Source organism: Passer montanus, unplaced genomic scaffold (assembly GCF_014805655.1).
Source record: "Passer montanus isolate IOZ18808 unplaced genomic scaffold, ASM1480565v1 scaffold17, whole genome shotgun sequence".
NCBI classification, from domain to species: Eukaryota; Metazoa; Chordata; class Aves; order Passeriformes; family Passeridae; genus Passer; species Passer montanus.
Window position 1 is genome coordinate 6703781 of NW_024364270.1, and position 25245 is coordinate 6729025.

Consider the following 25245-nt stretch of genomic DNA (forward strand, 5'->3'; position numbering starts at 1 on the left):
TGTGCCAGCTTCACTCTGCTCCTCACAGTGAGGTAAGTCTTTAGCCCAGCCAACAATGCAAGGGCTGCACTCTTTGTGCACCCAGAGCTATCACGTGAAATGCAGAGCTTTGAGTGTGAAAGCAGCTCAGTACTACATTTAAGGTATTGTTTTGAAAATTTTAAGCATATGTGGTAGTTTTGTGGTTTTTTAATTTTCATCACCTGCATGCAAGCTATATCTCCCCTGCCCTCCTCATCCCTCCTAGACAGAAAACATTATCAGTGTACCTTTGGGCTAGTCAAGCCTGGATATTCTGGGAAAAATCAGCTTTTCTGTTTTATCTTAGTCATTGAAGGTTGAAAATAGGACTTATAGTTATTATAATTTTTAATAATGGAGTTCTTCCTGTACTGCCTAACTTCTTCATACTCCTTGGGCTGTATTCTCTATTTCAGAAAGTGTTGCTGATAAGAAATATTTATATAAAAGGTAATTAAAATTATTTTTATGACAAAACTGACATTAACACTAACACTTAGATTGAGGATTAATGGAATTTATCATAGTTCTGTGAAAAAGACAATTTTCTGGTAAAAAAAATTTGTGAAATCCATGGTTATTTTTGTTATCAAGTTCAAAAGAAACATCAATAAGAATGTCAGTGCCTGAAGTCCTTTAGTCCCCTTCAAAGAATATATATTTAAATTTGAAAGTTTTGTAGTAACAGTCCTTTGCCTGTGATGGTTCTGGTGCAGTCATCTGGAAAACAGTGGTAGAAGCATATGAAAGAAATAGGAGTAGCATTGGATAAAACAGCAGATTTTACTCTTGTAGAGACAAATAATCAATAACTGGCACTTTCAGGAATCTGGGCAACTCAGGGACGTGGATTACCTAAAAATCACAGTTCAACAACAGTTTTCATAAAAATTACATCAGGTTTGCAATTTAAATCCCCAACAGCAGAAATGCAAAACAGAAGCCAAAATTCTACAAGGAATTTACCATGGACTCCTTCTTCTAGCATGCCTAAATACTGAAGAACTTATCATAAATTTTGCTTTTGGATGAAATATTTTGGTTTCAGAGACTTAACTTTTTAGGTGACATAATGTGGAGTTCTTTTTGTTTTAGCTGGTTTGTTTGGTTTTGGTTTTAGTTTTAGTTTGCTTTTAGCTGGTTTGTTTGGTTTTGGTTTGTTTTTAAATAAAGGAATCATTAAATTATCTATCTGGTTTTCTTTCTCACATTTTCAAAGCCCAAGATATGTTCAGAAAAAGAACTGGAAAAAAAAAAAAAAAGAGAATGAAATACAGGCTGTCCTGAATGGTAAGACCTCCTCAAGTAACCAAATGATAACATCAGTAATAATTGAAACTAGAATCACATTTTCACCCCAGAGGATCTCTAACCCATTTTCACAAGGATTGAGTCAGACTTTGATTTCAGCACTTTTCAGAAGTATGTAGAAAGTGGCTTCTGTCTGCAGAGACAGATGTTCTAGTGTTTTTCTAAGTCCTCATCATTTATCTCCCAGCACACCAAACACCAAAGAGAAATAAACAGAAGGACATGTAATTGAACATGGACAATTTTTTAAGCAATAATTTAATTATTTTGAATTTTTTATGAAAGTTTTAATAGATTTCAAAAACACTGTGATATATTTAATATTGTAAGACTGGATATTAAACTGGAATAATAACTACATCTACTTATGTGCCTTAAAAAATGGTGGTTACTGATACTATTTCTATCACCTTTTATGAAAACAGAAAAGTTTATTTTGGCTTGAACTTAACTCTGCACCCCACTGCATATTTTAGAAAACGGTGACTGCCTTTAATTTTGGTTGTAAGTGCTATAGAGGACTCTGAAACTTATTCATAGAAGACTAGCAGTGTTTTGAGACAGTCTAAAAGTTGGACAAAAGGTGATACAGAACCATAGCAAAGTAATTTAACATACATACTAATTCTTTAGTTACAGTTTAACTTTGTGCTTATAAAAGGTCTCCAACTGAAATTTGAGTTACCAAAGTCTTGTGTATTAGGACAATCAAAGCATTTCATATACAGGAGATTATATTTTTAATACTTTTCTGCTAATCTGTTTTCAAGATACATGAATCTTCAAACATGCATAGCTATACTAGAGAATGAAGCTGTGTGGAAAAAAATTTATTTTGGAACAAGATAAAGGCTTCAGATAAGATTTTTCAATTGAAGAAGTACCAGGTCATGTTTCATAGCTTGTTCTTTGATACATACATAGAGACATACATATGTCCTTCAAGAAAGGCTACAGCTACAAGGGTAATTGCTACACACATCACTTGACATTACTTCAGAATTCTTTGTAGAGTATGAATTTCAGGAACCTCATGTTTAAAAAAAAAAAGGTCCTTAGAGGGAAAATTCATCAGTTCAGAAATCTGCTATAATGGTATTTGTAAGTGAAGCTTAAATTAATTGCATGCAGTTGAGAGAACCAGCAATTCCTTCTTTACCTTCTTAGCTATCTGTATGAGGTGTGGTGAGTTTAATTAATGAAGTAGGTTCCACAGATATTCATTAGAAACATTCCTTCAGGTGACATTCCATCAGTAGCTAAAATAAGTATTTAAATTTAATGCACTTGTGTTCCTATTAAGTTCACTTGTACCCCCTACACCTCTAGCACAGCATTTTTAGTAAGACATATTCAAAATTAGTACCAGTGTTCCAGTGCAAATTCCTTTGCTTAATATTTACACCTTCACATCAAACACACTATGGGCAGAGTGGAAACATGGTTAGTATTGCTCTTCAACACCACAAGAAATATTAGGCATCACCAGACACATTGCGTGTCTAAAGCTCAGGTTACTTTGTTCACTGTTAGCATGTACAACTAGCCTGTTACACATACTTAAATATTTTAGCTCGCCTGGCCTCCAGAATTTTCTCCCCTTTAGGGAAAAGGGAGATGTTGTTACAGCTCAGAAACAGATTGCTATCACCACCCAGAGGCCAGCTGCGTGCAATTGCTATAGAGCTTCTCCTAACTAGATGGGCATCAATGGCAGTGCTGGTGATCCAAAGAAGGTATCTTGTAAGGCAAAGAGCATGAAGGGTCACTCCTTGGGAGTGGACAGTGTACCTCCAGGAATTTGAACTGGGAAAGTGGGATCACCAGTTGGGCAACTGATACCTCTTGTTAAGCCCACCAGCTGCACACCTCTGGTAGACAGTCACTGCACTGCACTGCACGCAGCCACATAGTGGGATTGTGAACATCAGTCCAAGGCTGTGTGTGATGATATCTGAGCAGGCACACACACACACAAAATTAATCGTGATTCTGTAATAATTTCAAATCAGAATTGTTCTTTTAAGTCAAAATGAGCCTACCCATTATGGAGGTAGGAAATGTAAAATATAATTCTGGGGATATTTTTTAAATGCTAAGATCAACTATGTGTGACCTGGCTGGGAGGTTGTGTTCTTCAGGCATATTTGTACAAGGCATGCACTACCGAGCATCCAGCAGCGATATCTGATTTCAGGGTTGTCATGGTGTCAACATTGTTTACAGTATCTGCAAGCTGCTCTTTATTTTTCTTTATTTATTTTAAAACTTGGACTACCGAACTCTGTTGACAGCAAAAGTCCTGTCAAAATAATGAAAGTGTGAGAAAAATAATAAAATTAAATTTGAAAAGAAGTACATTTTCCTTTTTTTTTTTAAATGTATTTTTAGTTTTCTTGCTTTGTTGGCATGCTGTAGCAGTAGGGAACTTTGCTAAATAAAATGTCCACTTAGTCCTTCAGGTGCTTGAGTTTTTTTGAAAATTTCTTTTTAAGAAATATGTCTCTGATTCTTAACTTGAGCATTTTTGGAAATCCCATTATGCTACTTAGGACTTTATGCTATTGTGACACAGATAAGGAGGGGAGCGAGGTGAGGTATTTCACACAGCACTGGACTGGGGGGAACTCTGTGAGATAATTATATAGGCCTCAGAAATAGAAGCAGCAACCAGCCTTTATGCTGAAAGCTAAGGCATTTTCAAGATGATCTAAAACTTCTGATGAACTTGAACTCCACCCCTCATGTATTTTGAGCCAGAATAATACACTGATTTGTGTATTTAAACCTGCTGTAGTGGGTAAACAGTCTGTTTCTTCTCATCCCTTATTCCTTTACCTCTAATGTGATAAATTGTTATGTTCTTCTGTAAGAACATAACACTAATTCAACAACAATTAGGAAGCAGATTCCTAAATTAACAATGAATATAAAACACATTGCAGAGTTCCTCTTTGCTATATGACATTCTTATAAAGTGATTACAGGAAGAATATCCTGAGTAACCTGTAATGGGTAAGCCTATTAAAGCAGTAAAGTAATTTCTTAAGTAATAAAATAACATTTGAAGCTGGTGTATGTCTTAGCTGACATGTGCATTATAATACTGTGAATCATGCACACTGAAACTCAAGAAGGATTTCTAAATATACGATATCATGAGCAAAACAGAAGATCCACTACAGATGATAGAGACCTTCTGGAAAGCAGAATGAACTTTTTTTTTTCCTTTTTTTAAAATTTTTTTCCTGGCACAAACAGTACGCCTCCTGTTATCACTGGTAAGTTTCTCAAAACAAGAGTGTCTTTCAAAATAAATACTTGAGGAGTACTCTGGCTACGCGCCTCGCAGACCTGTAAGTCACAAATACTTCGAGGTGTGGGTCTCCTTTTTCAGTCTCTCGAAGGTGGCGACCTTCGGTCGCTGCCAAGCGCTGACGGGTCCGGACGCCCGGCCCCGGCCGGTCCCGCTGAGCGCCGCTGCAGCCGCAGCGCCAGGGATCCTCGGGGCCCCGCTCCAGCCGCTTCCCGGAATCTCCGAGGGGCGGTGACAGGGCCGGGGCGCGGGCGGGGCAGTCCTGCCGTGCCCCGCCGGCCCCCGGGAGCCGCTGCCGTTCCGTGCCGTGCCGTCCGAGGGCGTTTTGCAGCCTTAGGGAAGCCAGGCTGCCCCCTCCCCATTGAAGGCCGTGGAACATGGGTTTCCTGGGCAAGCTGGCGGCGCTGCCAAAACTTAGCGGTGCGGTGGCGGGCCGGGGCGGTGGTGCCTGGCGGCCGGGCCGGCCCCGTGCGGCCGTCCCGCTCCCGGCCCNCGGCCCGGGCCACGGCCGCCCCCCGCCCGCCGCCCGGCGGCCGCGCCGCCTCCTCCCGGGCGCCCGGCAAGTACGAGGAAGTTTTTCGGTCCTGCCTGGCGGAACCCGAGAAGGTCTGGGGAGAAGTCGCCGAGCAGATCCAGTGGTACAAGCCGTGGGTCCGGACCCTAGAGAGGGACAGCCTGGGCAGCGCCTCCTGGTGAGTGGCCGAGTGCCCCGGAGCCGTGCGGAGGCGGGCGCGGCCGGGCCCGGCGGGCTCAGCTCGGCTCTAGCGGGGGCAGAGCGCTGCCTGCCCGGGGCTGCGGGGCGCTGGGCTGCGGGTCGTGTGCTCACCACAGAGCTGTCCCAGCGTCTTGCTGGGATTGTCCGTGTGCCGTCGCTGTCGGAGGAGACGGCTGCGGAGCTTGAAGAAGTTCAATGATTACACTTGATTAATGATTAAAAGCAGCATGGAGCGTGTTGGGGTGAGGGCATGTTAGCGTGCACTCTGGCAGGTGTGACATGTGCCTGTGTGAGTCCGTGTGTGGCTGAATGGTGTGGATGAGTGCGCCTGATGCTCCCCATCCCACCCTTTTTGGGTCGGAATTGGCAACAGGCTGTCGTGAACATGGGAAACCCTGCTTCAGATGCCAGGGAAGTCAGGCATATGAAAATACAGCTGTATAAAAAATGTGGCTTTCGGGAGTGTTTAATCTCAGATACTGTCTAAGTAGGTTATAATTTAGACGTGTTTAAGGTAATGTTTGGCAAAGGCACTGGCGTTGTAATAGATATCTTCATCAGTGAATGGTGAACTATCCTAAGACAGAACATGGTGTCCTTCTTATAAATTACTAGATAGGATTTTCAATACTTTCTCAAAGGTAATGTTAAAATTTCGTATGCCCAACAGGCACCTTTGCCTCTTTTTAAGCAAGTTTACATCATGCTCTTGGGTCTTTTCTCAAGAAGAAGCAGATGCAGAATATGAAAGGCATTGTAGGATAAGGGTCATCTTTGTTTGGCACAGCAAGTCCTTTGCCCTTTTTGTGTTTTCCTGTTTTTTTGATTAAAAATGCTAGTAATTATAAAAAATACAATTAAAAGCATTATTAATTCTCAAATCTGTGCAAATTAAAAGATAGAGAGCCAGTGGAGTGGAGCTGGGTTTCTTATTGGTGTCTGATATCATTGCTTGACACCACTAGTAGTAAAAAATAATGTCAGACATGCATCTTTGTATAATATCACAGAATCACAAACTGGCCTGATGTTGGAAGGGACCTCTGGAGGACACCTGCTCAGACAGGTCTGTGGCATCCCACCCTTAAGGGGAAGGCAGAACCTAAGATTCAGAAATGCTTATGGTCAAAAAAGAATTACAAAAGTCAGTGGACCTGTAAAAACTTACTAAGTTTTATTAGTAAATTCCACACGTTTTGTATGGAAATCTGTGTAAGTTAGTCCCTGATACCCCATAGTGCCTATACCCTAATATGGCAGTGGGTTTTGGATAAAGGCAGGGTGCAAGGTAAAAGAGAGAGATGACATAAAGAGGGGAAGAGAGAAAGAAAACAAGAAAGAAAAGGAGATCACCAGTCCTGGCTCCAGTGCTGATCCAGCTCATCAGCTGGATGATCTTGTCCTTTGCCCTGTTTGTGTTTTTGGTTGCAAAACCTGAGATGTACAGAAGCAGATGCTTTTCATATATTTTCCAATGTAATCTGCTTCAACTGAAGAAGTTGAAGGAGGCTGTTACTGTATTCAGAATGTAGGCATAAGGCAATTCTTCCTCCCTAAATAATGTAAGAGCATGAAAGCAACTTGCAGCATGCCCCAGTGTCATCAGCTGGATGATCTATCCAGAGACCTGAGGCACACAGGCACCTGAGCTTTGTGGGGGTGCCATTCTATAGATAAGTTTCTTGTTTTCTATGCAAAGCAGTCAGCATGCACCATCCATTCTTCTAGACCTTTCTGAAAATGGGTCAGAGGGCTTCAGTAGTCTTCGGTGGTCCTGATCTCTCTACAGTCCATGCTCATTTCTCAACCTTCTTCCTGCCCTGTACCATGTTGTGCTTATCTCCAGGAGCAAGAACAAGGACATTTACCCCAGAAAAGTACTGCCCTACCTCTGTATGGCCCCCTTCTCCAGCCTGCTCTTTCTCTGTATTATTATTACCCACAATCCTTGGGTGGCTCCACAGCTCTCTGGCTATGGGTGTTTGAGACATACACATTAGCCCACGTATCTTCTAAGCTTCTACAAGGTCAGCCTGGAGACAATAGACCAGAATGTAGGCATAAGGCAATTCTTCCCCCCTAAATAATGTAAGAGCATGAAAGCAACTTGCAACATGCCCCAGTGTGTTTTCTTCACTCTCTGCCATTGGAAATACCAGTATGTCATTGGAATGCAAAATGATTTCCAGAAAATCAGTGACCAGTGTCACCATCCCCTGACTTGTTTTTTTGAAGCAGTAATCCCAGGTACTGTTCTAAACTGCATCAGTGGCTGATACAGCACAAAACATCTGGTTTTGCCTACATGAAAAATAATAAGAGCTATGAAGGATGGTTGCTCAAGAAAAGGATGAAGGAATTGAAATTGTTGATCTAAAAGCCAAAATGGAGAGACCTAGGTTTTAAACCACATAGAATTTGGTAAAGAAGTTGAAGGAAAAACTTCCTTGAGTTGTCTTTGAACTGGTCAAAACTGTCTTCAGTTGCAACATGGGAAACATAGTCTTCAGATGTTAGGGAGAAAAATCTTTTTAATGCTGAAGTTGGTGAAACACTTGAACAGATTAGTTTGGAATCTTGTGGAATGCCAATTAAAAGGGTTAAAACAAATATTCGTTTAGGAATGTGGAAACTGTTTTCTCTAACATGTGCAGGCAGAGGGCAATTTTGCAACATGTGTTTTTCCTCTGATGCTAAGTCATATGTGCAATATATAATCCCCTTTGAATTTTGGAAATGTTGCCCAGATTGCTATTCAGATGTTACTTACACTTTTAAAACTGTGTCAGGGTCATTTTACATAATAATATCTCAAGTTATCTGATATTGTCTAACATTTTATTCAGCTTCTACTCTCATTTAATGTAAAAAAGGGAATGTCTGCTTTTTTGATCCTATCAGAACCTCTTTCCTTCTCAACAGGGTAACAAAGCTCTCATCACACCTTCCAGATAGTTAGTTTTTGATTAAATGCACAGTTATAGCTCTTTCACACCCTTGTTTGTAAGTGATTGCTAAAAATTCATGTTGATGTTGCCATGTATATTTAAAAGAACCAAAACTCTCATGCCTGCTCATGTTTTGACCATTTAAAGTGAATATGCATAGCCCAGGTAATGTGTTCCCTTGTTAATATCATCCTGCAGTGATTTGGTAGAAAAATCTGAATCTTACACAACTTTTATGACAGTAATACAGAGTTTCTCTGTATTATGTGAAACAATTCCAGATCCTTTATTGTTCATATTGTTTTCCTGTTAGGGGAAGGGTTTTGTAGACTTTTGTACAGGATGGTTTGTGACGTTGATGGTCCCCCCACTTTCTCCTTATTAATGGCATTGTAAAGGAGTTGCAGTAGGATAACTGAATCCTAAACATCCTAACTGGTTTTAATTTCATAATTGCCATTTTTAGACAATAAAGATTATCTCATAGTGTATGGATATAAAAGTAATATATAAGATATCCCGATTTAAAGCACTCCTTTACTAAACACGAGAAGTGAAGAAAGAAATACTGTTTTTAACTAATAAGTTAAGTAAGTTACTTTAGGCCATCTGTTATTTCTAATTGCATTATAATAATATGTTACCACTGTACAGGTGTCCATAGAGCCTTTTGGAAACTCTTAACTGTGTGTTTTTCGTATTTTGCTATTTTTGCTGCACAGATATACATGCAGATAGAAAAACAAACAAAGAGGGCATGATTTAGTGTGAACTTTAACTTTTAGGTGCTGTGTCATCTTCCAGTAAATAGAATTGTCTTTGTATCCGGTATCTTCTGTATTTTTGTACTTTGAGGATTATGCTGCAATTGAATTTTCTTTTTCTATGTAAAATTACTAGAAAAGTGAAACGTAAGTTTGTGAAATGTTTTTTCATTAATTGGAAGATAAGAGTTCTCTGTAAATGTCTAACTATGGAAGAGGCTATGACTCATATCAATTTACAGAAAATTTTGAGTCTCTGATACAAAAGTGTTGTCAAATGCATTATAATCATATGATCTTATAACTTGGGATGCCTTTAATTTAGCTACAGATGCTTGTATGTTTAACTGTTTTTGCCAAGAGATGAATAAGACTATTTTGAGTCCTGAACCTGTTCTCCTTGAAAAGGGTGTGTGTGTGTGCCAGTACAAAGTAGGATAATAGCATGTTTTCATAATGTCAAATTAATTTATGTGAATTTATGCTTTTTCTGTGATACCATACATATAAAATCAGAGTGATTAATGCAAAGTTAAACCAAGACCAAGTTTAGCAGATTCTTAATTAAGTCAGTTAAGTTACAGTACTTTAACATCTCTATTTTCACTAATAGTTGTATTTAGCTTGTTGAGTCAATCATGAGGTTACAGAATAAAAAAGAATTTCCTGAAGTGAGTATAATGTTTTGACAACTATGTTTTAATTGAATGCTCTCATTCCTTAAAAGAAAAACACAAAATGATGGGGAAAAAAAAAAGTTCTTAGTTTGGAAGGCTAGCTATTTCATACTTCATACTTATTTTGTAGGTTTGTAGGTGGAGAGCTGAATATCTGTTACAATGCTGTAGATCGTCATGTTGAGAATGGACGAGGAGACCAAATTGCCATTATTTATGACAGTCCTGTAACAAATACCAAAGAGAAAATAACATATAAGGAACTTTTGGAACAGGTATGTTTCAGAATAACCTTGTTAATGAGAAGGGGCGGTAAATATTGCATAGTAGGTAGATACCAGAGAGGTAGAAATTATCTACCTCACTAGTATACTTCTTTTGCTGTGCTCAGTATTGATTTATAAGCTTACTATGTCTGCCAAATTATACTGCATCTAACAGGTTTTGAAATTCCTCCATTTCCTCTTTTTCTTTTACAGTTTAATAATTTTTCCCCTGGTTGGTTAAATTTTTAACTTGTCTGTATTTGATTTAATTTTCTTTTCCCCTAACAGATCTTAATTAAAAGGTTAATCATAGCATTAGTTAAGTCTCTTGACAGTTGCTGTGGTGAGCAAAAGTACAGTTCCATAGAAGTGAAATGTGTAGCTTGGCTGTTGCTGCGCATAACTGAGTGTAAGCCTAAATGAAATTTAACTGGGGAAACTCCATAGAAAGCTGCATCACCCGCCCCTATGTAGGTGTCATGAGGGTGCTGGTGGCCCTTCTGTCTGGAAGGTGTGTGGATTTTGACTTCCCTGTTGGCTGAGGTAGCTTACTCCTGATGAGATTGGGCTGATGCAGAAGTGGACAATTCACATTCAGATTTACTCTGTGCCTCCCCATGGGTTGTTGCTGCCCTGGGTGTTTGCAGTCTGCCCCATTGAAAGTTCTTGGCTCTCAGTGCTGTCTGCTGGACATGGCCTCATGCTGCTACTCTTGTTTAGTTGCCTTTTTTCTTCCAGTTACATGTAGCAGTTGAACTTAAAATTGAGTACAAAGGAGTGTTGGAGTTGGACTCGTATTCTTCTTCAATGTGTTTCAATGTGCAAGATGGATTACTTTGAATGTAACACACTCACTGTACTTAAGATATACATGTAGTGTCTGGAGTAATGTGGACCTGTGGTTTAAATTGTGAAATGAGGTCAGAATACAGTAATTCTGTTTGTGAGCGGTTTATCGCTGTTGCAAGAAAAGAGAAGTCATACAACTACAAAGAAATTATAAACTTGTTATGCATTCTACCTTTTAAGGAAAATATAGAAAACATGTAGTCCTTACCAGTTTTCTATCTATGTGGACACAAGTCCGAAAAACAAACATGACATACAGTATGCTGGAGCTGAAACAACTAACTTTGGTGTTTTAATGAGTCAGAAGGCTTTGAAAGGATCCAGCTCCTTATCTAATTTTATTTATACTGGTATATATATATAAGTATAATCAAAATTTTATATATACAATATTTGTGTCATTTGCCTTCAATAATTATGATATATACGCAATATATATGCAAATAGATGTGTATATATGAAATCAATCTGTATATACACATTGCATATAATACTTGGTTAACTTTAATGCAACATTTTAATGTAAATTATCTTAAGTGAACTTGCTTGGTAGAAATTTCCCCTGAAAACATCTTGAGCAATAGCCTTTTTTCTGCTTTTTAAGCTTGATATTATATTAAGTCTCATAAGTTTATGCCTCTATAAGAGTATTAATAGTCTTAAGATGTGGTGAATTTGTGCAAAGTGAGAAAATTTTGTTAGTTGACATACACATCCTTTCATCTACATTTCTTCTTATAGAGCATTGGCAATCCAAGTGGAAGAACTGGTTTAAATTTTCTGGGGTATGTAGTAGTACTCACTCAGAAGTTCATTATAATCCTGCTGGAGGCTGAGTCCTATCTAATACTATTTCTGAATTCTCTACAGATTGCTCTTAATCAAAAGCAAATAAATGTGAAAGGCAATATTTGATATTAATAGCTTGTCTGTTGAAGCTTTCTGGTCCACTTAAGTACAGTGAGTTTAATTTGGTAGTTTAATCTGCTAGCTACCAGACTCCCGAAAACAAAAGTAACAAAGAGATCTGCTGAAAATGGGATGTAGGCTGTTGTATTTTTTTCATGGATTTTGCCAGTCTAGGAGAGTTTAGCTTGCATTGATGGATTCTATGTTTGTGTGTCCCAGCCACTGTTCAACCCAGGAAGGTTTGGAATTCCTCTTTCGAGCATTTTGAATGGGATTTCTGGTTTTGCATCTTTTAAGACGAATTCTTTTAGCATGGACCAAAACTGCTTTTGGTAACTGCTAGGACTTCAGAACTGAATGACTTAGAAACCTTAGCTGCTGATACAGCTGTAGTATTTGGTTGCTGGGTAAAAGTAAAACCATGCTCACTGGGTCCATGCATTTGATAGAAGTGTAATTTATGCTCTGGTCTTCCAAACTGATAGCCTGCTTGAGTTTCTTATTATATCACTTGGTCTCAAGTGATTTTATTACTGAAATGTCAAATATATTAAAGAGAGTGAGCAGTCTTAAACTTGAAGAAAAGTGGAGAAATAGCATGTTAGTTTTTGAGTGATAAAGTACACTACACCGTATTAATGTAAATCATAAATGGCAACACATTGTAGCAAAGTGGAAGGTTTCATGGCTTTTATTAACAGTTTAATGAAATGTCACTACTCACTTTTCCACCCTCCCCTTTTTTTTTAGAATGATTGCTTGGATGTTTCAGGGCTACCACATCAATCTGAAGGGCAATGTAAACCTGCTTTACAATATTCCCCTGTCTTCCAAATAGTTGCAGATAGAGACAGTGTTTTATTGTATAGTCCAAATGTTCCCTGTCTGTCAGAAGGATGAAGAAAAGGGCACAAGGAAAATCATAGACACTCGTGTATTGTATTGGATTGTTGCCTTCAGTGACATGACAGTCTTTAGGACAGGGAAGTCAGGTGCAGAAAAGTGATTACTGGGTTTGCACAGCTGACATGTAGTTCCTGTCTGCAGTATGCTGTACACACGTTCTGCTTTAAATGCAATTTAGCTATGATAGATTTCAATAAAGATTATCTAAGTACATTCAGATCTCTTTGCTGTCTCTCTCCTATACCCAGGAACCAGTTATATAGCTTGTTTACAGGCACTGTGAGTCTTCTATTACAAAATTACTAATTATGATCATTAAATAATGTCTTTTTCCTGTAGCAGGCAAACATTTCCTTTTTCATAATTATGAAAAATTATTTATGAAATAATGATAATTAATAATAATAATACTTGTCCATTGTGTTTAAGTATTTATTGTCCACTATCCACACAGTGACTGTAAAAATACTCATTAAATGTTATTTTCATTGCCTCTGGCCTTTTTGGCAACACTCTGCTTGAGAGTCACAAGCAGGGAAGATAATGATTAGCTTTTTTGTTTCTTTGAGAGAAGGTGATGTTAGTTCTGTGTTTGAAGATTTTAATATTTTCACACTGGGAAGTACAGAAAAGTAATTTACCTTTAGAAGTAGAGTTGCTATTTTTATTTACAATTACTTTTCACTAATTATACCTAGAAATGACTGTAAATGCTGGTGGTGTGGCAATAAATGCTAGCTTTATACATGTCCAGTCTTTGTTTTTTGTTGAGTTTTGATAGTGTATATCAGTTCTATATGATCTTGATAGGTATTAATAAGTCTAGCATTAAAGATATTTTCTCTTGAAAATCAGTAATATTTAAAATAAGAGATCTATTCCATACAAATCATATTTGTATTCCATACAAATCATATGTAAGTCTGTGTGAGTTTTCAGCTTGGTGTGGTGATGATTTTGCCTTACAAATATGTTCTTTCTTGTGGTTGAAAATAACAGCACAGATTTATGCAATGCTTACTGAAAATGGAACTTATGCAGTATCTTCTGATGCAAGAGCCTGCTTGGGGCTTCTGTGTTTCCATTTTCTTAAATCCTTGGGGAGAATGTAGAAATGTGCTGTTTGATTGTGGATGAGCTGTGAATTTAATGCAAAGATAGAGCAGATGCTCCTGGAGCTTCTGGATGTTACTGTCTCAGGGTACTGAAAGTCTGAACATGTATTTCCACTGAAGAGAGAAACAGTGAAGTGGGAGATGGATATATAAGAGCAATAAGGGAGCAGAGGTGCAGGAAATGATGTCATTAGGCGGAGAGGTACAACAGTAGAAAAGAGCACTTAAAACCAGTAGTGGGCCTTTGATATGCATGGAGTGATCCATGATGCTTCATCACTTGGATGAGTACATCACCATAGCTGATTTAGTATTGGTTATTTTTAGGTGTCCTTACTGCATATGAAGCAGTTTATGTCCTTTTCAATATATTTATGAGGATTCTAGGACTGAATGTAGTTGCTCTTTAGAAAGAGAAAACTCAAATTTTTAAATACTGTAAAAGAAAGCATTTCTTTCAGAAGATGCCACATTGCCATGCCACAACAAGCAGGTTGGGACAATTTCACAATGCTTGTCACAGGCTCCCATGCTCACTATAATCCAACTAAGGATGTGGTAAATACTAATGAAATATTCAGTACTACTTTTGTGGCCAAATATTGTGTACTGTCAAAGTAATAAATATTTTCTCATAGTGTTACAGGGGCATTGCTGCTGATCAGTCTGTTGCGTTTCTTGAGTTCCAGTCGTTTGCTGCTGTACATAGTCACTCTTAGGTTTCTGCATAGCAAAAATGAAAATCTGACAATGAGAGCAAAAATTGATTTTAAACCTTGATATTTAAACATAGATAACACTCTGAATTTGTATTTCCCTTTGGTTCAGAGTATAATGTCTCTTGTCTCAGATTGAGAAGTTTATGACACTATGTAAAGAAAATATTACTACATATTGATTTGTGTTTCAAAGTTAGCTAGTTAGGACAGAACTCACATTATGAAATTACATGTTTACATTAATTCTTAAGAGCTAAAATTGAGAAATATAAACTGTTACCTGAATAAAAGAATAACTGGTAGACTCTCATTTAAAAACTTGCTAGACATTGCTATTGATTTTTTTGGCTGTACTGACTACAATAATTGGTCTCCTTCCATTTTTATTTTACAAAAGAAAAATATATTAGTAGGTTTTTTGCAAGAAAGAAAATGTATTAAATTTACTGAAGCTTGATTACATAACATCAACTTTCTTTATCATACTGGCTTGTCTCTTTGATGTTGTGCATCTGTTGACTATATGAAAGTTTTTTCTAATGGAGCAACAGCAGATCTGAAGAAACTTTAAATATGAATGTTTTGTCAGTACAGGTCTCCAAGTTAGCTGATGTCATGATCAAACATGGTGTGAAGAAAGGAGATCGTGTGGTCATCTACATGCCCATGATTCCACAGACAGTGTACTGTATGCTGGCTTGTGCGAGAATAGGAGCCATCCATAGCCTGATTTTTGGTGGATTTGCATCTAAAGAGCTTTCAGTTCGCATTGATCATGCAAAGGTAATAACCTCTTTGAAGCAACAAACACCATTGTGTTAGTTACTCCTGTTCATCAATGTCAAAAACCTGTTGTTTGGATTTTTTCCCAGACAGGATAACATTTATCTTTGTGTGGCACACAGTTTGTTTATAATACCTATTGTTGCAATATGAGCAAAGTACTATGTGTGTGCTGAGGTTGATACTTGTGTAGCAGACACCAAGTGAGTAATTATGACCACTTCTACAAAAGCAGGAATTTAACACACTGTTGTTTGTGTAGATTGTACTTTCTTCTCATGTTTCTCAATCTTTTTCTACAAAGCATCTCTTTAATATTGGCTTTTGGTTCAACATTTTCATCAACTGTGTGAGGAAAATTCTGCCAACCATAAGTGATTTCACTGGCTTTTCTGATGTTTAGGCATATTAGGTAGTTAATTTTTTCAGCTGTGTTATGATTTAGGAATGGTACTCCCCAATTTATTGTTCTCATGGAAATACTCCAAACCTTACGTTGCTTGCTCACTGCTCCCTCTTCCTCCCTGTGGTGGGATGAAGAGGAAAATTGGAGGCCTAAAAGGTAAAGATCAGGTTGAGGTGAGAACAATGTGCTAGAAACAGCAATGAAATAACTGAACAGTAACAGCAACAATATTCATAGCAGAGTGTACAAGAGAGGCAAATAATTCACACTACCCCACTACACCCTCCAGAAAGGACCCATCCCTCTTGACAGCTATGGAGACAGTTGCCCTAAATAAGTGACTGTGCTGATTACATAATGAATAGAGATGAATGCTTTAAAGGCTCCTGTGTTTGGCATAAGTTGAGCTTATTTATAAAGTGTTATGATGTCTGTGTTACTGAAATGAAAATAGTAGTTGACTATTCTTAGTACCTTATATAGGCATATTAGTAGCTTGTGTATGCATAGTTTCAAACAAGCTAACAATGAAATAGCCTTTTCTTTTTTTCCACTAGGGAACAAGGTAGAGTCTTTTGTCACCTTGATCAGTCACTTGAAGCATTCAGACTCTCTGTGGTAGCCATCTTATCATTGAATAATGTTGCTTAGATGTATAAACCAGAACAGGTTTTTGTGTAGGGTTCAAGTCTCCAGGATCTGTGGAACTTTCATGTAGATTTCTGTGTGCAGAAGTGCTTTTCAGATTACTGAAGTTTCAGTTTTATAAATATCTGTAAATAGAGAGTTGAATGCATTTCCCCTCTCTTCTTGATGCTTTAACAAAGATGTTAATAAAATGGCCAAAATGGTTTGTTGGAATGATGAAAAAAGGCTAACGACAGCTCTCTAGTTTTCCCTTTCTTCCCACTTACCCATTTTTAACAAGCTATAAAATAATGTAGAAGAAAAAATTAGAAGCTTTAAAAGTGGAGGTTGCTACAAATACAAATCATCTAGCATGTTTACTTTTAGAGTATTTTGCAATTATTGGCTAATTAATCCCAGTGATTTTCCCCCAGGGGATAAAAGGGAGAGAGCACAATAATCATAATCCTTGCTTCATGCATTAAAATGAAAAGAAAGAAAAAATTTAAATTTTTTACCCAAGGTCATGTAGCAACTCTTTGGAAGGGCAAGCTATGTAATTATTAGCTGCAAACCATGAACTAAGTCCTAATTTACATTGTCTTTTGGTTTCTTTAAAATGCAGTATTATGCATGATTTTTGGTCCATCTGATGTATAATTAAAATGTGAGTAAAGGAGGCATATCCTCAATCTAAGTTTCGAAACATGCCCCAATTTTCAGCATGATAAAGCTTTCATGATAAGTGAATTGCACACTCTTGAGGCTACCTGTAAGTACCTGTGATAGATGGTAAAAATGCTGAATAAATAAAGCAGTTGCACAATAACCTAACCTTTTTATTAGGCTTTTATTTGAATGGTTTAGATGCTGCAGTACAGGACCTGATATTGGTAAAATTAATTAGAGTGTTAAAGATGTGCAGTGGAAAGCTGGCTGTACGATGGTCTTGTAGAAGAAAGATCAAACTTCATACTCTGTTGGAAAGTCTGAGTGAAAGAAATAACATGCACTGTCTAATGACTATGAAAAGGTACACTTGGCCAGCTTAGCTTAATTTATCTTGAATTTTAAATAGGTCTGGGAATGCTGCAAAGTCCTGCAGCTGGTAATTTCTGCTTGTGTCAGGTGTTGGCAGTTACAGACATTCTGCAGTGAATTGTGATGAAGGGATACAGAGCATGAAAACAGGATTTTTTGTCATCTTTTCTTTTACTTGAGTCTGGGAATATATAATTTGTAATATTAAAGTAATAATGAGGTTCATACCATCATGGAACAGTTGGAAGGGACCTTTAAAGGGCATCTAGTCTGACTTCCCTGCAATGAGCAGGGCATGTTCAGATTGATCAGGTTGCTCAGAGCCCTGTCAAACCTGACATTGAATGTTCCCAGGGGTGTTCCCATGTATCATCTCTTTGAGCAATCTGTGCCAGTATTTCACCACCCTCATTGCAAAAAATGTCATCCTTGTATCTAGTTTAAATATACCCTCTTATAGTTTAATACCATTACCTCTTTGTCCCATTGCAGCAGACATTGCTCATGTCCAGCTTTTCATCCACCAGTATCCCAAGTCCTTCGTGGCAGGGCTACTGTCAATCCCTTCATTCCCCAGAGTGCACTGCTTTTTGGAATGCTTGGCATGGCACAGGTGCAGGACCTTGCACTTGTGCCCTGTTGAAGCTCATTACGTTGTCATGGGCCTACTCCTTGAGCTTGTCCATGTTCTTCTGGATGGCATCCCCTCCTTCAGGAGTGTCAGCTGCATCACTTGAAGAGTATTAGAGAGTATAGAAGAATTTGTAGGATTCCTTACAACAGAATAAAAATGTTGGTCTTGTACCAGCATCTTGTACTACTGGGCCTTGCTTTAGCTCATTTCTACTTCATAACGTTGCTGTTTTTTTTTTCTATAGCTCACTATCTATGTAATTTGTTCTCCAGCAGACCATTGAACTCTCTCTTCAAACTTGTTCTATTTCTATCAAATCTTAACATATAGGACTGCATGGAGCCACAGAAGAGGTGGGAAATGGGTGTATGAAAGCAATAGGGGAGCAGAGGTGCAGGGGAAATAATGTTTTTAGGCAGAGAGAAGAAAAGAGCAGTTAAAACCAGTAGCGGGTCTTTGATTTGCCTGGAATAATCCATGATGCTTCTTGACTTTGGAAGTACATCACCTCAGCTAATTTAGTATTGGTTATTTTTAGATGTCCTTACTACATACAAGGCAGTTGATGAGCACAGGTGGGATCATCTACAAATTACTATAAAGCTAGTGATAACAAGAGTCTTTCATCTCAACACTTGAATAGGACTGTGTATCTTTTATTTACTACAGTCTGACTTCAGGGTGACCTCCCAATGAATTTTCAGCTTAACTGCATTGTATTGTATCATCTTCTATTAAATCAGTGCATTGCAAAAGAAAATCAATGAATGCTGAAATTTTAATTTTAATCCAGGATCTTTGTTTTGAATACACGCCAGTTAGGGATCTTTCCTGAATGACAGATTTGGACAGAAAACATTTTATTATTGTGTGAGAAAACAATTTAATCTGTGCTTTCTCTACTGAATTTGAGTTAGCCTTAACTGTGACATTGTGGTTTATGCCTTCTTAATGGGATTTATGCTAATGCATACAATTAGTAAACTAGCTTGATCAAACTGAGCACCATATGATAAATACACCTCTAAAACTTCAAAACAATGGAGATTGAAGACTCACTTTTTTCCAAGTAAAATAGGTTCTAACACATAGTTTCTTTGGTGCTACCTTTTCTCTCCTGAAAAATAAAAAATAAAAATACTGATTTTTGGACCGAATTTAAAAGAGCTTCTATGCAGATTTTTTCACTTACATAAAAGCTGTGGTTAATTTATTGACAAAGATGTGAAATCTACATTTGGAAGCAGATATTAGTCTAAAAAGCCCCAGAACTGTACAAATCTGATTTTTAGTAATTTTGCACCCTCAGTCCTTCAACCATTTCTTGAAAAACTCTAGCCTTACTTCCCTCATGTGCCTTATGACTTTCACTTATTCTCTTCCTGTATTTCTAGTTTCCTGCCATCTCTTGTTCACCTTGTTTTCCCTCTTTCTTTTCTTTTCCATCCTGTGAATTTTATTGCAGGCTGTGAAAAAGCCAGCAAAGTTCTTCAGTTAGTATTGAAATGTGGAATTGGAAGCATTAGGTAGAAGGTAAAACAGTACAGCTAACTGTTGATATCACTGCACCATTCTTCCTTAGTGGAGGAGCTGAGATGGAGAGTGGTTTCTCTCTGTGCTCATTAATATTTGTGCAACTAATAAGAAGTTAATATTGTTGATACTCAAATGTGTTTGAAAATAGTGAAGTGTCAGAAGGTATTAATGTCCTTCCAAACAAAAAGCAGATGCATGGACAGTGAGATTACACAAGCTTGATTTACTCTAGAAAACTGATCTAAAGTCCTGTGTCTAATTATATAAATTGTACGTATCGAATTTAATGGAAAATATTATTATGTTACATATCTAAAATACATTGTAAATGTACATATTAACCATCTTCCTTTTTTTTAGCCCAAACTTATTGTAACAGCAAGTTTTGGAGTAGAACCAAAAAGGAAAGTGGAATATATATCTCTGCTAGAAGCAGCACTGGCAAGGGTACAGAGCAAACCTCATAAAGTTCTCGTTTACCAGCGACCTAATTTGGTGGGTGTACAGTTGTACTGCCTTTATGTTAACCTTCACTTATTTGTGTAGTGCATGTCCCTTTACTTTTTTGCAAAAATATTTTACTGTATCTATTGTAGTTTGCTTTTTAATTTTAAGGGTGAGCATTATATTAATAAAATTTATATACAAAATAGAACTAATGCAGTAGAGAGATTAGAGAAAATTGAGCAGTACTGTATAAAAATTTGAATAGTACATGTTTTTTGAATTAATTCCATTTATTCCATGTGGTTTTCTTTTGACAATTTTCTTATTTTTCAATGGGCAGGGCCATGTTCCTCTTACCAAAGGTCGTGATCTTGACTGGGAAGAAGAGCTTGCAAAAGCCCAGTGTTCAAAATGTGTCTCCATTCCCTCAGACCATCCACTTTATATTCTGTATACGTCTGGAACAACAGGTTTGCCCAAGGTAAAGGACTATCAGTAGTATTAAGTGTCTGTGACCAACTATTTGCAGTTCCCTGTGAAAAAAAAAATTAATTGAAAAAGTTGAAAATGTTTGCCAGAGCACAATGCTGTAGATACGTATTCTACAAATGGTTTAATCTCATTTATTCACATTTCACTATTTTAAAGGCAGTGTCTAGGAATAAATAATGTTTTAAAATTTAAATAGTAGTAATATAAAGATAAGATGCATTTTCTTCAATTGTTTGTACAAAATAAACTTTTGAAGATAGCAGAATATCTTTTATTCAGTGCTTTCGTCTGTGTTTTAACTTTCTTAGATAAGTATAGTATAGTTACTTAATGACAAGACCAGTTAATATATCACTTGTGTGATAGCATTTGTTGCTGACTAATCTTGTTCATTATTTACATATTAGCTAATTGTCTTGTAGATAAGATGTGCTGAATGACATTACAGATTAAACGAAATAAAGCATGTTCTGAACGCTTGTGTTACTGCACAGTTCTGAATACATAATACCCTGAAAAGAGAGGTTTTGATTAAGTGAAAATTAACAAAGGGTATCCTTTGAAAATGTTTGCTTTTGGATGTAAATTAGTTTTAACAATGTATTTTTAAAGGATTGTATTTTAAAAGTTAACTCTCTGAGTGTTTGCCTGGTACTTAAAATGCTCATTTACAATGTGGAAGACAAGCTGAATATAATTTTCTGGCACTAGTCTTACCACCACTGATTCAGACACACACATCCTGGAGAGGAAAGGTCTACTGCTAAAAAATTATTTAATGGTGTTGCCTAGAAAGTTGAGAATCTCTTAGGATGTAAGGGAAAACAAACATCAGTTTTGCCGAGAAAAATGTCGTCTTCTTTTACCTTCAGTGTGGGACCTTGAAAGCAGCATATATATCCCAAATCCCAAACTGACAGTTTTTGTACTGTCAAAAAACCCAAGATAAAATCCTTTGTTACAACAGATATTTTCCTTGACTCAGAATCAATAGAGTGTCTCAGAGGGAATAGATCTCAGAAGTTTGTTTCACTGTGTTGTCTCTGCAGAGAAAAATATAGATACCTTGAATCAATCACCCTTTCACAAGAGTGAGATTTTCAACTAGCAGTAAGCTGCAGTAAGTAACTCTCAGTGAATAAAATAACTTTTTTATTTATTTAAGTAACTTAATTTAAATGGTCATGCAGGTAAAACTTCTTGGTTATGACCATCCTAAAAAAACTTTTGTTGATCTCAGAACAGAGGCTAAGTTAGAAGCTGAGTTGGACAAAGACAACCTGCTGTCTGAAATTGGTGAAGTGTTTGTAAACCATTCTCTGCCTTAGCAATCTCCATTTTAATGAGTTAAGGTATCTCTGCAGTCCCTCATTTCTTGGATGAGGCCTGAAAATGCCTATTTCATTCTATTTAGTACATCAAGAGAATGTATCGTTCCTAGCACAGACAGCTGCATTGTAATGTCTGCTCACTGCATATTTGTTTGGTCCAGTGGGTTTCATCTGAATTTTAGTTCAGGACACCAGGACGTAATTTACTTAATTCTTTCTTCTAGAAATAATGTGCTAGAAGGTGATTGAATATATATTGACCATACTAATATTGCAAAATATGTCCAAAAGTTTCCTGTTAATGATGTTCCAGAGCTGGTTTTTGGTTTACCAAGATGCATGATGCTGTTGATAATCTCTCATTCTAATTTTCAAATCTCTCTTTTAGCTCAAAGGCTGGGGTAGTATTTGTTTAGCATTCATGTGTGCGCTTCAGGCTAGATAGTAAACTTTTATGAATATACTCTGACATCTTTAAAAAGAGTCAGGGCAGAAAGGGACATTTCAGGGAGTAATTCACCCCAGTTTTTTCAGGGATCATCTATTTTGCAGGTGTGAAGATGATACAGATAGAGTAGCCAATGAGTTTAAAATATGCCTAGCACTGGGATGGTACAGTTTAAGTGAGGTAAATACTTAAACTCTTATTTTTTGTCAGTATATATTGACTGAATGTTTGTATAGCCAACTTTTATGAAAGAATTTTAGCTTTGTTAATTATCTTCTGAATGTTTGTTTGTTTGTTTTATTGTATGTTTGGGTTTTGTTTTCCAAAATTACTTCTTTAGTGGAGATGTTAGTATGTTCATGTTTGAATAGATGCTTTTCTTGAGTAAGAAGTATTGAAGTTGGACAACTTTAATTCCATTGCTGCTAAATCCTTAACATTTACTTGAACACAGCAATATGATTGTATCCTTTGAATCCTAATCTTAAAAACTTAAATACTCAAATTTTTTCATTTAGGGTGTTGTGAGACCAACTGGTGGCTATGCTGTTATGCTGAATTGGACCATGTCAGCTGTATATGGCCTCAAACCTGGTGAGGTAATTCTATTTAAATCTCATGTAAATGTTTTTTAATGCCTTGTATTACTCCTAACTATAATTTTGTTTATATTTCATTTTAGGTATGGTGGGCGGCTTCTGATTTAGGCTGGGTTGTTGGTCATTCCTACATTTGCTATGGACCTCTCCTTCATGGTAATACTACAGTTTTGTATGAGGTATGATTTTTTTAAGTCTTAAAAACCCCCTTTGGAAATGGCAGCATCTCCTCCAACTGATGATCCAGATGATCCTGTTTATGCCTGTCTATTCTTTATGCCACAGATATTTAAATTGTATGTGTATCTTCAGTGTTTATACTCTCCCACCTACTACAGTAATTTTTAAGGAAAACCTACCTCACTGTCCTTCAGGCTTGTCTATACTTGTGTGAAGGGTGATGGTTAGTGGCCCAAGGAACCCTGAAGCGACAGAACTAGAAATGGCAGATGGTGGAGTGTATCTTTGTTATTGATTAGGCTACCTTTATTTTGGAATTAGAGGGTGTTGTGTTTTGCATGTCTTGTGATGAAAAATACTTACTGGATCTTAGCTAGATGCAGTTGAGAGCTGTATGCTTGGAACCGGAACTTCTAAGAGTTGTCCCTTCTTTCCTCTCTACTGCTCAAGGAAACTGAACCCAAGATGCTGATGACATTTGGGACTTAGTCCTTCCCTTCAGGGGATGAAAACTAGTGGGGTGGAGAGGAGACTAGTCTAGTAGCAGAAATGCATATTGTAGACTCAAATATTGTATTAGCTTGAGTATTAATTACTATAGTCTAATTAATGTTTAAGTGCCTAATAGATGTTAATTAGATTCTTCATTCTAAAGGGATTAACTCAGCACTACCACAGTAGTTAAGCAGAAGAGGAAAGCAGTGTAAGAAAATGGCCAAGTGCTTGCAGATAATAAAAATACTTCGGTAGTTTTATAGTGACTGTTTTTGAACACTGACGATGTGCTAGGCCACATTAAAATTGTTGCATGAATTGTCAGAAGAGAATCACTGCAATGAAGAGGTTTTCATTCTAGCAGGTGTAGAGTAAGCAAAGAAGGTATAGGAGGTGAAGTAAGGAGTCCTTTAGCATTTTCTGTTGTATAGTCATCTTAGAGTGAAGTTTTATCTCTATGTGAATGCACAGGGATCAATATGATTATTGTCATTGTAAAGGTACCTTTGACTTTAAACTGTTGTAAAACAAAAGGAGTAAAAATCTTACTTTTTTAACAGTGAACATAAAGAAAAATTAGAGTTAGTATCAGGTTGACCTACACATCTGCTTTGTGATTTTTTGCTCTTGGTGAGATCATTATTAAACAGAAATGGTACATTTCCATTTTTCTTCTCCCAGATGCCACTAATCAAGGCGTCAGACAGTGTTCATGACATAAGCGTCATCTTTTTAGGGTTAATAATGGGAGGAAAAGGAAGGTGTCTGAACACAGGAATAAAAGTAATATTTACAAAGAGAACAGTGCATAATCTTTCCTCTGTTCAGAAGACTGTATTAAAGTAAATATTCAGAAATTTTTAGTTAAGTCTCCTGAATGGTTGCCTAATTATATATTTTGGGTTAGGGAGTATCACTGTTTAGCCATGGAAAAGAACATTACATTCCTTTTGCTTGTGGACAACCACTATTGAAAGTAAACTGCGCTGACTTTGTAGCCTCACTACTTCAAGTGTTTTGTATATTTTTAAATTACTTAGGTGACAACTTGTCATTTAAAAAATTACTATGGAGATTATGCTACACCATTTTCTAGAAAGCAAAAATGATTAATTCTTTTGAATACAAAAGCAAATGTATTTTTTGTTTTGGTTTGTTTGGTTGAAATAATCTGTCCTGCATTGTTTTTCTCCAAAACAACAGCAACAAATAAGCTGCCTGAAGTCTCACAGCCCACTCTGGGTTGTTCTTGCTAATAGGGTTTCAAGCTGTAAGCAACAGGGCAGTATTAAGAGAAAGTCTAGTTACAATTTGTGGTCCTGTGATGTTAGGAAAAAGGCAGCATTGTACTGCCAGTGTTTGGGACTTTGAACTAGGTAAGGAAGAGGATACCCACACTTGTCGAGAACCAGGCATTAAGGAACTTCATTTGAGTGGTCTAGGTGAGAGAAGGACCTACCGTCCCACACAGAGCTGTAGCATCTTGTGTGCCTGGAGTCTCTCACAGGGCTCTCTGGAGTCCTGTAGTTGCAGCAGATTTGCAGGACTCATAAGAGCAACAGGTTTGAAGCTACTCTTCTTTGGCACAGTTCTTGGAGATATCCAGCTTTTCCTGCTGTTTTTGTAAGCCAGTATCATTAGTTTACAAAGCAAACACTGTCTCTGAAGTCTGGCAGGGATCACTCTGCCATCACCCTTACTGATTGTGGA

At 37.2% G+C, this 25245-nt stretch overlaps 1 protein-coding gene across 1 annotated transcript in view; it reads left to right on the plus strand.

The window, feature by feature from the left end:
* The first annotated feature begins 4716 nt into the window (after window positions 1–4716).
* ACSS3 (acyl-CoA synthetase short chain family member 3) overlaps window positions 4717–25245 on the plus strand; it is a 65217-nt gene continuing 44688 nt past the window's right edge. Inside the window, exons 1-6 of the mRNA XM_039703942.1 lie at window positions 4717–5340; window positions 9883–10027; window positions 15111–15299; window positions 20331–20471; window positions 22780–22860; window positions 22944–23039. Of these exons, the coding sequence (XP_039559876.1) occupies window positions 15132–15299; window positions 20331–20471; window positions 22780–22860; window positions 22944–23039 (486 nt within the window). The 5' untranslated portion in view covers window positions 4717–5340; window positions 9883–10027; window positions 15111–15131. The remainder of the gene's footprint in view (window positions 5341–9882; window positions 10028–15110; window positions 15300–20330; window positions 20472–22779; window positions 22861–22943; window positions 23040–25245) is intronic.